The sequence below is a fragment of the Diorhabda sublineata genome, chromosome 1 (genome assembly GCF_026230105.1).
Source record: "Diorhabda sublineata isolate icDioSubl1.1 chromosome 1, icDioSubl1.1, whole genome shotgun sequence".
NCBI classification, from domain to species: Eukaryota; Metazoa; Arthropoda; class Insecta; order Coleoptera; family Chrysomelidae; genus Diorhabda; species Diorhabda sublineata.
The window spans coordinates 28,416,201-28,430,552 of NC_079474.1; the positions used below are offsets into that span (position 1 = coordinate 28,416,201).

At 33.8% G+C, this 14,352-nt stretch overlaps 1 protein-coding gene across 48 annotated transcripts in view; it reads right to left on the reverse strand.

Moving 5' to 3' along the window:
• Nucleotides 1–14,352, reverse strand: part of LOC130446725 (microtubule-actin cross-linking factor 1) — a 300,505-nt gene that overhangs the window by 86,696 nt on the left and 199,457 nt on the right. The window contains exon 1 of one of the 48 annotated variants that reach the window (XM_056783451.1): nucleotides 697–1,042. The exons of the other annotated variants lie outside the window; for them this stretch is intronic. Within the exon in view, the coding sequence (XP_056639429.1) occupies nucleotides 697–744 (48 nt within the window). The 5' untranslated portion in view covers nucleotides 745–1,042. Of the gene's footprint in view, nucleotides 1–696; nucleotides 1,043–14,352 lie in introns of those variants that run through there. 48 annotated transcript variants of the gene reach the window in all.

The following is a 14,352-nucleotide window of genomic DNA, read 5'->3' on the forward strand; positions in this document are numbered from 1 at the left end:
AAAAAATTCATGCAGGATATGGGGCACATGTTAAGTATAAAACTATAATGCTAAGTGAAGCAGTCACTAAATTAAGAGAGTCTACATGACTGGAGTAATACCAGTAGTGCCATACGCGGTAGAAATTATTAGGCTAACAAACATGGACGAAGAACAACTAAGGATATATGAAAGAAAACTCATAAAGAAAATTCATAGGATACTGAAAGTAGGAAATAAGGACTCACTAACTATGAAATTGATAATTTATTAGAAAATGGAATCGAATCAAAAAGGTTACGATATGGAATTAAAAGAATAGAAAAAGCTAGCCGATGCGGGAAAATATAGAATGGAGACCGGACAAGAAAAATTTTCCAAGGAGACTAACAAATGGATGGAAAGATGGAATTAGACAAAAAGAAATGAAAATATGTAACAAATTGTGAATAAATAAGGATGGAAAGTAGGACTTCCCACAAAATATAGGGCTATAAGAGATCTATATGAAATACGTAGCGTATAGACATAGTTTTATTTAATTTGGGTACAAGGATTCAAATTCAAATAACTGAAATGATAGGAATGATATTGGTTTATAATACTTCTGAAAAATTTCGTTTTAATATATTCTGTTTTACATAGAAGTAGGTTTTTTTCTTGATCTGTATATATCGACCGTAGCGATGAAATGTTAAGAAAAATTGAATAACATACCCAAGGCACGTTCCGCAACTCATGATTGAAATCATAAGGATCCGACATTATAGGTACAAAACTAAACTTTCACTAAATTACCAAATTATTTAAAAATCCCACCCTTCTATCAGCTGATTGTTTTACAACTCCGGCAAATAAAACGAAATCAATATTCAAATGTTTTGGAAACAAATCGTAACGTCACAATAGAACAATGCGAAAATTTAACAAGTTAAAAAAGTTCAACAATTTTTTTACGAAAATTTAAAACATATGTCAAGACGCCGCATCCCGGCTAAAGTGACGTAAAGGAAATACATGTAACTAACCGGCACGGCGTGCTACGATCGACTGACTGAATGCGGTGGAAACTGAAGTAGCAAGCGCATTGGAGAGAAGAAAGAGAAAGATGGAAGATGCGTGTCGTAAGCGAATATCGACGGACATAAAAATGAGAGGATTTCCTAACCTTCGTATTCTTACTGATTGTTGACTATTATATTTTTAGATTTGATGCTATATTTTCGAGAAAATGATTAGAATCTTTGTGTACATTAAATATAAATCTGTTTTACGAGGGAGAATTGTTAAGTTATATTTTTTCAAATATATCGCAGTTTAATTAAAAATTGGTAACATAACTAGAAGTCAACTATATCTTTCATTTTGATGGTTGATCCGAATCTTAATAATAAAAATTGGAATAAAATACTACAAAGTAAAAAGTTAACGCGTCTTTTTTCGATAATTGTATGACGCAAGTGCATTAATAAGTCGGAGTAATATGTGTTCACGGTTATATTTGATTTCTTAAAATCAAACACAAAAATAACCTCAAAGTCCTAAAATATTGTAGCCTTAGCTTTTTTGGTGTTTTTCGTAACTTTTGCTTTCTTTAGCACGGGCTCTCAATTTCGATGCTATTCTTTTGGATGTCGAATCATAGTAAAAGACGCAAGTTTCACCACCGTTTACAATTGATCGGATAACACCTTATGGGTCCTCGCGGCTAAGCTCTTGAATTAATATTTGTCATATTTAAATGCTTAAACCTTTAGAATACTTATTTTAGAAATGCCGATCTGTGCTGCAATTTCTTTTGTTTATAGGCGCGGTCATTTAGAACAATTTCTTCCACTAATTTACAGATTTATGGAGTAGTCATCATAACAGGACTCCCCGCACGTGAGTCACAAGTCACCGTAAGCAGCCTTAATTCTGTTTTGGATTCGTGTTGGTGTTAATTCTTCTTTTCTGCACCGAACAAAAACTGATAAGAAGCAAAATCCCAGCATTTCTTTCAAATTTTTTCTAGTATTGTAACAAAAAAAAATGACACAAAGTAATTATTTTTTCACTTGGTATCTTTTATATACTTTTGTTAAACTTCCTGGTTTACATTATCTACGACTTCTGATTATATATTTTAAAAGGATGTTGGCTTTGTTATCTCTATTCATATTAATGTGAATATCAATATTCTCTTTAATATATACTAGAAGGAATACGAGGTTTGGCTATTAAATAACGACAGTGGTTACGAAAAAGGATTCTTTGGTGAGTGCCTTTAGGAGCTCTGCCTTTTTTTGCTTTACCGCTTCTATCGACTCAGATCGGGTCCTTTTCAAAGCAGATCTTTTTCTAACCTCTCAAGGGAATCTGTGCAGACCCGTTGACGCAAGAGCTTTTGGTCAGGTCAGATTTTTTGGCACCAACTTCGCACAGACTTTTGTCATGTGTAACATTTTTCTAGCCGTTTCTTTATCGGCGTCTACAGCCTCGACGATCATCCGGATGCTCACGCACAATTTGTTTGATTTTGGTCACTGTTTCCGGAGTGGAAACAATCACAGGACGACCAGAGAGCTGGTTATCTTCAGTGCTCTCTCGGCCCTCACTGAAGCGCTTACACCACTCAAAAACACGCTTACAAGATAGACAATTGTCCCCATAGGCCTTTTCAACAATTTATACCAGTTTTTTTCAATTTAATGAGAAATTTGAGATTGCTCCTGTTTTTCGTCACACATGATTTTCGGCACGAGAAAAAACACTTTCGTTTCAAAGTGCTACTGTACAAATACTATAATAGTTACGGAAACGTGTTTTGGGACGTGCATAGAGAAGATATCTAGATACGCAACGCACTACTCGTTTTTTACCCCACCCCTGTAGGGCGCCCTCTAGGCGCGCAGTCTCGTTATTTAATAACCAGACCTCGTATATAAAAGATAAAATTTTGAATAAATCGGTATCATTTGAATATTTTTGAGCGACAAAAATTTTGAAATATGGCGAAGGTGGCAAACATTCACCAAAATTTAAATCTTCACTTGTTAAAAGTAATAACATAACTATCTCAGGCAGGTTTTTCCAATACCTGGTTATAGTTCCGGTTCCGTCCGGGAGTAGAGTTGGTGGGGGTATCGGGTTATATTTCTGGTTATAAGGGTGAAATATTTTTAACCCCGCACACTCAAGGTGCTTTCTTTTGGCCTCTAAGCCTCTATAATCTAAACTGGCTTTGGTAGCCTACCTCTGCTTTTCAGTATTGATTTTGAGTATGAGTTCACCGTGTCAAGATGGAGGATGAAGGTTCAGTTACAAATGGCATTGATGTAAATGGTGATAACTTTGAACATAGATGAAATCATTTTCCCGAAAAGATTTTATTGGTTCTCAGAATATATAATAATCATTTCAAAATAACAAACATATATACTGTTAGATCAATTTGAAATAACAAAGTTTATCACATTTTCAGAAAAACGAAAGATTTAACAACACTGGAAATACCACAATAATTAGGACGTTATATATTGTGTATATTTTGCAAATTATGAAGAAGAAACCATTCGATAAGAATTTTAAAAAAATTTGCGTTTTCTTCTCAATATTATATGATTGTAATTATACTGGTTATCATCCTCAGGGATCTGTAATTTCGAAACGGTTACAAATTATATGAAATACATTCATCTACCTGTAATATATACATAAAATCGAAAACAAACTACGTAACGATTTAGTTGTCCTAGAATGCAAGGTTTCATATTGTAACTCATTAAATTTCTAATTATTTATAACTAGATTGTCCATCATATATGTGAATAAACGTAATCTAGATTAACTATACATTTCACTTTTTCAACTTAATTATCAAGATAAAGAATCATAATCAATAATTATCACAATACAAACAAATAACTAGAGATAATGTAATCCGCTAAATAAAATTATGAAATAAGCGTATTCATTATATCTATAAAAAAATTTTAATTTTAGATCACATGTATCTGGTATCAGTGTATATATTTTTTCAAGAATGATGTGATAGAAGAAAATTAATTTTATGGGATCTACTGAAGAAATCAGCTCTAATAACATAATCCTGTATCTGAAAATAACAGATGCAACCTCCAATCGCTCCGTGCAGACGCTTCGCGGACAGAAGAAAGCAGGGATGCGCTGTAGAAGACTGCGAAGCTCTTGCACTACACACTCCGTCATTGTTGACATTCAGGCGTCAGTCGGCGTTGTGCTAAAGCCGCGTAAACATGTTCGCCATTAACCATAAAGTTTTCTTTAAATCTCCGACAATAATCGGCTAGTGTTATCTGACTTTGTATCCCTTAATAGCTTTTCTCCATTAATACATACGCTGTACTCTTAATCTGAATTTCTTTGTGGCAAATTTGCGTATTGTGAATAATGAATAAGGCGAGAGGCTGCAACAGGACATTTCCTTAAAGACATATTACACCCCAAATTATATGGCATTATAAGTTATATTACACTCCAAATTTTATGGCATTATAAATTAATTTAGCAAGTCTTCGTAATTTTACGATTTACAATTTACTACAAATTTTTGGACAACGTTTACAAAACATTTCCATGATATTTTTCCGGATCATTCAGTTTGTCTCATAGTTTATAAGTTGCCACATTTATGAATAAACTTATGTTCACTCTTTAATTGTTTCCAAGCTGTATTTGGAAATTTGAGATAAACAAATCCACTGCCATCTTTAGACACAGCCATTATGGTTCTTTAACGGATCATTTTTATGACCTGAAGTGGGTAATTTACGCTTGGGCTACACTTTCTTTGTATAGTGATTTTTTTTTTGTCCCTACCATCCCATTTGCAAATGAAACTACAAAATTTTGTGTAGCCAAACAATGTAGGTTATACTGTTTGAGAAAGACGTACCTTGGTAGCTGACCTACAGGTTTCCACTTCTGCAAAGAAAGGAATCCCGATAAATTGAAGATCTGGGCGTCCGCAGGTGAGATCGGTGTTCATGACCCACGTCTGCCTGTCGAATAGATCTTGTAAATACTGCTCTAGGTGGGCTTATATTAAACTGCCGTTGTAATATGGGTAAAACAGAGTCAGACCAGCGACCTGTCTTCTATACTCTAAGCTGTTCAAGTTTCTGGTCAACTATGGATCCCCTATAACCGAATTCCCCTTTTCTGTATTGAGTCGAGCATCCTCAGGGTATGCTTGGGAGTCGAGCTCCAAATATGCGAGCAATACTCTAAAGATGGTGTGCTCAATTCGCTTAATACAATGAAACTGTGAATTGGTGTGTAGGATAAGTTCACAGATGAGTCGAGATATGGATGGATTTTTCCTCGAGTGTTCAAAGAGCATTGCAAGAAGTTAATCCGTACAGAGATCGTACAGCTACTATTAAGGAGGTATTTATTTTAATGGCCATGCAGATTCATACATTATAAGTGATTACCAACAATACATGCTCCTATTTGATCAACTTTTCTCTTTTTATACGATAATGCTCGACTACATTCCGTTATAGTAGTTGAAGATGCTTTGGTATCCCGCATTTGAAATTTTGTATCGATCGTTAGAATCCATTGAATTCTTTAAAGTACACCCTGGCTTATTTACTGTATTTGAACAAAATATTCCTGAAGAATTTCGGCTGACACGTTTCACGAGAGCATTGTCTATAAATATCTTTTGTTGTTGATATTTCAAATAAATTAAATGGTTCTTTCTTCTGAAAATGTTTAAAAAGAACTATCTAAATTTCTTATCTTAATATTGACGTTAATATTAGTGTTTCGAATAAATTTTACTCAGTACTTGTTTTATTTATCAGAAGTAACAAAAAAATTAGTAAACACTCTAATCTACAAAGTATATCTGAAATATATGTTGCTAACGTTACATACGCCCATACAAATAACCATAAATGGAAGGATTAGAATATTGTTCAAGGTTTGCAAACTTCCTACGACACTTTATTGAACTGAATAGGTTTCTTTATGTCGCTTTCTAAATCACTAACGTAACTAGAATAAAATTTCAAGGGAAGTCTATAAAATATAAGTTATTTTAGACTTTCCAAAATATATTATAATAATAACGAAAATTTGATTATAAACGAATTTACAGAAAGTGGTACGTTTTAAGCAGCCATCCTTCCGCAGTTATATCCCTGGAGTGTCACACACTCGCTCCACCGCTCCTCCTACTTCTTGCAGTAAACCTGGACGTCACGTCAGCCGTGGTCAACGTCTTCAAAATCGTGAAGGACCAAGCAACACATACCGATTACATTTCATTGTCCCTTTCATTTTAAACAATAGCCTCTAGCCCGCGGGATCTGGGCTGTAAGGAAGATTTGGGAGTGTTGTAATGTTGTAATGGCCAAAAACTGTTGAGCTCTTACCAACGAATGTGCTGGGATGTTGTCGTGGTGAAGAAACTACTCGTTTCTAAGCTCCGGTGGTACAAACTTTCGTAAACGCTCAACATTTTCTGTTGTATGTACTTTGCTCGGTGCACCAGACCTCCCGCCATCGATTTACAACCACATGGCCAGTTCATACCCACGAAGAATTCATACACCTCTACTCATAGCTTGATTTTGTCAAATATTTTATCATAATTCTTTATTCATTTTTCGCATTAATTAATTTGCTGACACCCAATCATAACAGCTCTGCCAGTTCACGCAAGGAGAATAATTCTTTAAGTGCCACTCCTCTTATTCCAGAATATATTAACCTTCTTTATTGTACTGCCATGGCACTTCCCAATGACCGAGAACGTTTCTGCTCAGCAGTTGTCTCCTCAATGTCAGGAATGATGTCAAAACGTTTCCTTTTTTGTAGCATTTGCTTATTCTAAGAAAGAGAAAGAGAAATTGTGTAGGTAGTCCTAAACCTGATAAGTAAGAGGAATGTAGACAGTTTTAGATAGCGAAAATACGCGAAAAAGCTAAACAGAAGAAAATTGTTTTCTTATTTGTCAGGTTTCTTTCTTAACCATACAAGATATTAAGTTCTTCATTATGTATGCATTCAAATAGTTAATTGTCTGTTCGATGATATTTGTCCGCTTTTATTTTCATCTTTTTGAGGTTAAAGGACGTCTGTACCGTTTCTTGTCCTTAAATGACTCATTTGCACTTTAAATCGCCTATACCACTCGTATCACACAAATTATTACTATACGGATTTGAACATTTCGTAAGCTTCTTTAGTTCAACATAAAGGATTCAGATTCAAATTATCTCACCACTCTTTATGAAAACAAACCTCATTTCTTAAGATCTGTTAATAATATAGTTAAGTGATTCAAAGCGTCCCTTATTTATGACTATACACTCAAAACTCATTGACGTATCATCATTATTTATTTTTATCTTATATTAATATCACTGTAAACGACTATAAATACCCTTATCTACAGATTTTATAATTAGTTATAGTTACTATTGTATAAGATAATATTTAGTATTTAACGCAGTTTGTACGCTGATACTGGTCTCTTAATAGTTTGATATTCGTCGATTACGCTAATCAGATTATTGAAACCAACTTTTTTTTGTTTAATACATTTTTTTTCACAGATTTGTGAATTGAGTTATTTAAATTACATAAGGGTTTGAGTAGTATAAAAATTCATTTAAAGTATTTTTTGGTCACAACTCGTATGTCACACGTGAGTACAATGTCGAAAACTATATTTAAAAATGATTTTTAAGCTTTTTTTAATGGTATTCTAGGACCAAACTACCTACGCGTAGAAAGTGGTTAAAGACTGGCAGACATAATTTATGAATTATGAAAAATTATTGTAAGAAAGTTTCTATACGACTAGACGGAATTTGTCATAACTGTTTAGAGGTGACATAAGCTATAGTAATGTAAATCTTTGCCAAATAATAATAGTAGATTTTCTGACGTTATATGTGACGGTTTCTGAAGTGAATCATAGTATTTGAATATAATTGTAATAACAAAAACAGTATTTTTTGTTTGTAATTTACGATGAAGTTTTTTATGGTTCAAGTTATATGAAAGTGGGTTGACGAAAGACACTATTCAGAAATTGTCAATACTTTTGCTACGGTTATTATATTAAAAGTTTTCTATGCTATGTTTCTTATTTTCTATAAATTTGAATAGTATGGTTACAGAAAGAGAATTGTAGAGTAAAAATATTCGAGTTTTAATCATTATTTTTTTACGTGAGCAAAAATAAGGAAAAAATAAGGGAATATTTTGCTGAAACTGTAACGTCCCGTGGAATATTTGTGGTTCTCTTTTTTCAAATCCTAATGAAGATTTGGATGAATTGAACAAAAGTAGTACGTAGAACTAGAGAGAGTTTATAATTTTACAATAAAGTACCATTTTTATTGAAAAATCACTGTAGTACCTAACGAAAATTAATACCAATGCAATTATATGAAAAATATGAAGAATTTGGTCTATTTAAAATAAACTGTTAAATTAGATCATAAGCTATATGAATATGCTTTGTTTTTTAACAAGTTTTTAACGTTTCTTGTTTATCTTTAGCTGTAAAAAAATATAATTCGATCTCTGTTGCTAATTATGTCTCTTTTATTTTCGTTGTAACTGATTACTTGCTCTTGATTTTCGGTTTAGCATTCTTTACATCTTTTTAGGACTAGTGATAATATACTTTGGCGGTTTTGCATGTTCTAATTATTTCAGAATTCAAATTTTATATAGATTGAGGGCCGATCCGAATACAATTTTTAATACGACTTCTCAACGTCAACTGAACAGAGTAACTTTGCAGATCTCAATTGACTACTACAGATCGTGCCGGAAGCTGAACATACAGGGAATTTAGGCTGCAGAATATACAACGTTGGTTTTTGTTTTTATCGTATCTCGAGCTTTTTGTGTTGTTAGTTTCGTTTATTTCTGTTTAGAATACAACATGTTGATATTAGTACTTGTAATCTTAATAAAGACGATTCTCACATTAAAAGAAAAAGGTAGACTTCTCTTTCAATCTTTATTTCAGAAGCTGCTGGCTTGAGTCGGGAAAAAGACAGTTTAATTCGAAATAAGACAATTGGTGGGTACAGCAAACATAACGTATTACTTTATTTCACCTGCATTAATTCCCATAACTTTACAATTAATCTCCTATATTATCAAACAATCATTTGCGTCTATATACAATTTGAAAAGGTAGTATCTTTTTATGTCGTCCCTTATAGGAACTTCAAAAATATGAAAGCCACTATACACTTATTTCTAAGGGGAACAATTTGTAGGATCTACATTACATCAAACATCTAGTAGAAGGGGACCCAACAGTATGATAAGCAACAACGCTATAGACAAAATGAAGAATCGCGGCTTTTTTAATTGAAAACCAGATTATTCTGCTTTACTCTGAAGTGGACGACTTAAAATGTTTGTTGACAAGCAAAATTTTCTCTACTGAAGCGCAGCGATGAAGATCCGCAATTCCTTAGAAATGTTCATACACAGTATCCAAAGAAAATGATTCGATTGCAAAACAATCAGTTAATTTAATCAAGAGACTCCTCTCCTGTTCAGGTTATCAATCATAGTTTCAACAGCCACATGAAAGCAATGAGTAGTTATTACTTTGGACTAATGTATCTGAGTTCCTTCCCTCAGAATTTTATCGGTTTTCAAATATGTTATTTATCAATAAAATGAAACATAAAATTTACTAATATATCGAGTATTGATGTAAACTAATAGATTTCTAATGTATTACACAAAGGTTTAAACTGATTTATTTATTATGAAATTTCACTCGATCATTTAGGTCTAGACTCTGAATAAATAGCTATTTTTTCATATGACCAGCAATGAACTATTTTACTATAAAGCCTACACATAAAATGTTTGAAGTGCTATTTATTTAGGTATACTTGAAATATTTTTCAAAATATAAAAAAAATAAATATCGCTTTGAAGTCGCGCAAAGTTGAGGGATTCTAAAAATATCAAAAAACGTGTATAAGAAAACGATCTGTTAATGAAGCATTTCACTAATTTTTAGTAAAAATGACTTATTATACTATTATTTATTTATTATGCACACTTCAAAATTGCTGTTAACAACTAAAAGGGATTTAAATTCGAATGAACTAGTAAAGTAAGATTTTACGAAGGATATCTGAAAAGAAACAAGACATTTTTTCGAAATAATTTTTCACATAGTTTCCTTTCAAGTATATACATTTTGTACAGCGATACTCTAGACAGTCTAGACGTTTCCCCCTTCTAAATAAGAATATCGTCTTCCTCCTCAAATATTATTATTATTACATATGCGATAACGCCCTGGTTCGATGAAAATCTCTCTGTTAAAAGTGAAACTTTGAGGTTATAAAACAAGAAAAAGTTGCTAAAGGCCAGATCTGGTGAATATGGTAGGTGGTTAACCAATTCGAACTGCAATTCGTCATTGCGATCATCGTGTGAGTATAAGAAAGTGCGTTATTCTAATGGAAAAGCACAATGTTTTTCTTCAAATGCGCAAGTTTTTGACCAAATTCTCCATTTATCTAATCAAGCAATGATGTCTAAGACTCTCACATTATAGTTTTACCTTTTTGAAGATAACTATCGCAAAAAACGGTTGCTATCACCATTTCGCCCGATTAAACAGTCTTTCTCGAACAATCTAGTGTTAACTGTTTTTTTAATTTCAGAAGTGTAGTGGTAGATCCAGGTTTCATCAACAGTTATGATTCAACGCAAAAACCTTGGTTAAACTGCGTCAATAAGGCCTGGGAAATGTTTTGAATACGTTTTTGGTACAAAGTGAGCAAACGCGACACTCAACGCGCGGATTTTGATACACCAATCTCGCAGATCTCTCTAACCTTGATCCAACGGTCGACAAATACCATTTGGTGAACTTTATCGATTATAGGTATCCCTGATTTTCACAGTTTTTGTGCGTCACGAACTCTCGTCGTTAGTAAAATTTTTACCAACTTCCAAAGACTATGTGTAAAATTTCACTATATTTCGATTAGTCAGAAAAAAGTTACCGGGTGTTAGTGGGTGCAGCGTTTATTCACTGTCAAAAACATGATTTCATGATTCGGATCAGTGTTTAGACATGTTTACATGTAATAAATCAGAGTTTTGTATCGATATGTGACAATGGATGAAATATGGATACATCACTTCACTCCGGAATCAAAACGATCATCATCTGAGTAGAATGCAGCCGGTGAACCACGTCTGAAGCGTTCAAAGGCACAACAGTCAGCTGGGAAGGTTATGGCTTCCGTATTATGGGATGAGCATGGAATATTGTTCATAGACTATCTTCAAAATGGAGAGACAATCAAAAGCGAATACTATATACACCTGTTGGATCGTTTTAATGTAAAAATCAATGAAAAACAACATTCGACATAATATGTCGAAGAGAAAACCACTGTTTCACCAAGACAACGCACCGATTCACAAGTCGATGGCCAAGATGGTTAAATTGAACGAATCAAATTTCGAATTGCTTCCTCAACTACAGTATAGTCCAGATCTGGCCCCCATTGACTACTGGCTATTCACTGATTGCAAAGAAATAGTCGCCGGTAAAAAATTCTCTCAAATGAAGAAGCAATTCTTGAAACTGACGCCTGTTTTGAAGCAAAAGACAAATCCTTCTACAAGCACGACATGGAGAAGTTTCACAAGTGGTGGAATGTGTTTTTCTTAGTTAGTCATACTACTTATTGACTGATGTGTTATACTACATTTTTTCTAACGATTAAATTTGTTTCAAAATAATTTTCATTTAACATTTAACAGTTCAAAAATTATTATTAGTATATATTTTCAGTCTTTTTATGTATTGTGACATCAAGGGAAATTTATTTTTAAAAATTATGTCACATATTTAGTTAAATGAGGTAATACGTTCTGAATAGAAAAATTCGACTGGTCGATGTCGTGACCGTTGGCAGCGAATGAATTCATTAATAAATAAAAATATTATTGACTTAAAAAAATTGAGACTCAAGGTGAACCTCGTCGCTGACATTTGTTCCCGTAACACGATCAGTGAGCTAATGAAAATGATTAATGAATATGAATTTCTAAATAAAAATAAAACAAGACGTTAGGTGAAATGGCGTTATATTTTATTGAAATCAAATAAACACGCCGTGAGGTATCTAGTAGAGTAACCCGGCAAAAAAACTTGTCAAATACATTTCATAATGAGTGGAAACACATGTATATTATATTGGAAATAGGAGGTTTTCTGATGCAGGTGGAAGTAATGTTTGAATGGTTACAAAACAATAAGTTTCTATGCCTAAATTTCATCTAAAAATCTATTTTGTTGAACCCTTTCTAACATCTTAAATACTTGAAGATGGTTTATATTATCCTATTCAAGTAAGTGGGTGGTTTAAAATTTCTTATTGGCTGTGATATTAGTCATTACATACTCATTTGATTTTAATTAAAAACACAATACAGTAATACCTCGCTTTACGCGAAGAATGCGTTCCGATCAAATTCGTGCTAAACGAAATACGCGTATAACATGTCAATGAAATAACAAGTAAAATTCATCTTTATCGATTAAAGGCGCGCTATCGGTTGCTACGAATTCTTCGAGCTCTTCGACCGCATTACTTCAAAGCCAAACGTCTCCATCATAAAGGCGATATCTTCAACCACTTTTCTTATAGTATCTTGAACTCGCAAATGTCTGCTTGGTGCATCTACCACATCATGCCAGAGGTTTTTCCAAGCTCCGTTCATACAGCTCAGCTTGACTTCATTCCAAGCTGCAGCAATGTTTTGTACCGCATTCATATCTTCCAACAATCACGCATATTCGGTGGCAAAGACATCACCTCTACTTCCAAACCTCGCGGTGAGACCAATATTGGTAGATGACCAGAGGCCTTGTCAAGAAGTAGTAAAATTTTTGTAGGCAGTCCATTACGATTGCAGTACTCTTGGACATCTGAACAAACGCTGTTTGTATACCAGTCGGAAAAACCTCTATCGTTACCAAGGCTTTTCGATTGGATCGCCAAATAACTGGTAAGCTATCTTTATCAGTGCCGCGCATAGCGCGAGGTGTTTCCGACTTATATACCATCAAAGGTTTCAATTTGAAGTTTCTAGTGGTATTTCCACCCGAAAGAAGATCTAATCGATCTTTGGGTGCTTTAAAACTACTTGCCTGCTTTTCTTCTTTGGAAATAAAAGTTCGGGATGACATCTTTTTCCAATAAAGACCGGTTTAATCTACATTGAAGACGAGCGGAGTAGGAAATTTTTTTCGCAGTATATAATTGTATAGTTGGGTAGACAATTCGGTCGCAGCTGCTGTATCTGCGCTTGCCGCTTCGCCAGCTTTACAAATGTGATGCAAATTCAATGGTCTTATTTTTAAACCAGCCATTGCTGGCAACGAAAGATGGAGCAAAAGATCTTTCACCCTATTGCTGTTTAAGGTTGCTATATAAAGAAATCGCTTTAGCACATGTGATATCTTGACGCAAACATTTGCTTCATTTTCGTACATACTTAGACTCTGAAAGGCCAAACTGTCGTCCAACTTCTGTAGCCTTTCCTCTGTTTTCCATTTTTTTTTTCAATTTTTATTTTTATCTTCAAACTTAAACTTTAAAGTTTCTTTTTATGTTAATTAATTATGTTTTGATTAGCTGTTCTACAAGTGCACAAGCAATCTTATTCAGTAATTACGGTGAAATATCAGACATTTTAATAAAAAACCGCTATATTTTACGTTTACTCGCCGAGAAACAACTAGAAAATGTAAACATCTTCAGAGTCACGAAGTACTACTGACTAATGCGACCATAGGTTTGTTCTTGGTAGCTGCACTGACAGAACTAGTTCAGGAAGTGTACACTAAAGCGTTCTTTGTAGCAGAACCACCGCTAGTGTCGCTGTTCTTAGGAACAGTATAAGAGAACTAGTTCACCGAGTTCACAGTACTGTTTGCACTGGGTGCAAGAGTCAGTTCAGCCAGTGCAGTGCAATAAGTGTAATCTGGAAATGGTGGCACTACAACTTAGTCATTGGACGAATGTAAAATATCAAAAAGTACTAAATCGTTTTCCATTATTGTTAATACTAGAAGGTCTGAATCACATAAAATAACCTCAAATACTACAATCAATAAATGCTCCATTACTCTCTGCACTATATAATTCTTTGTATCCGATCGAACTAATTCTATACACTCATGAACGGGTCTGCACTGGTCCAGTACAGTACAGGTCCTGTTCAGCTACCAAGAACAAACCAAAGTCAAATCAATTGTTATTGTACTGGTCGAATGCAACCATGCCACACGCGCTAAATAACCAATCACTGTGT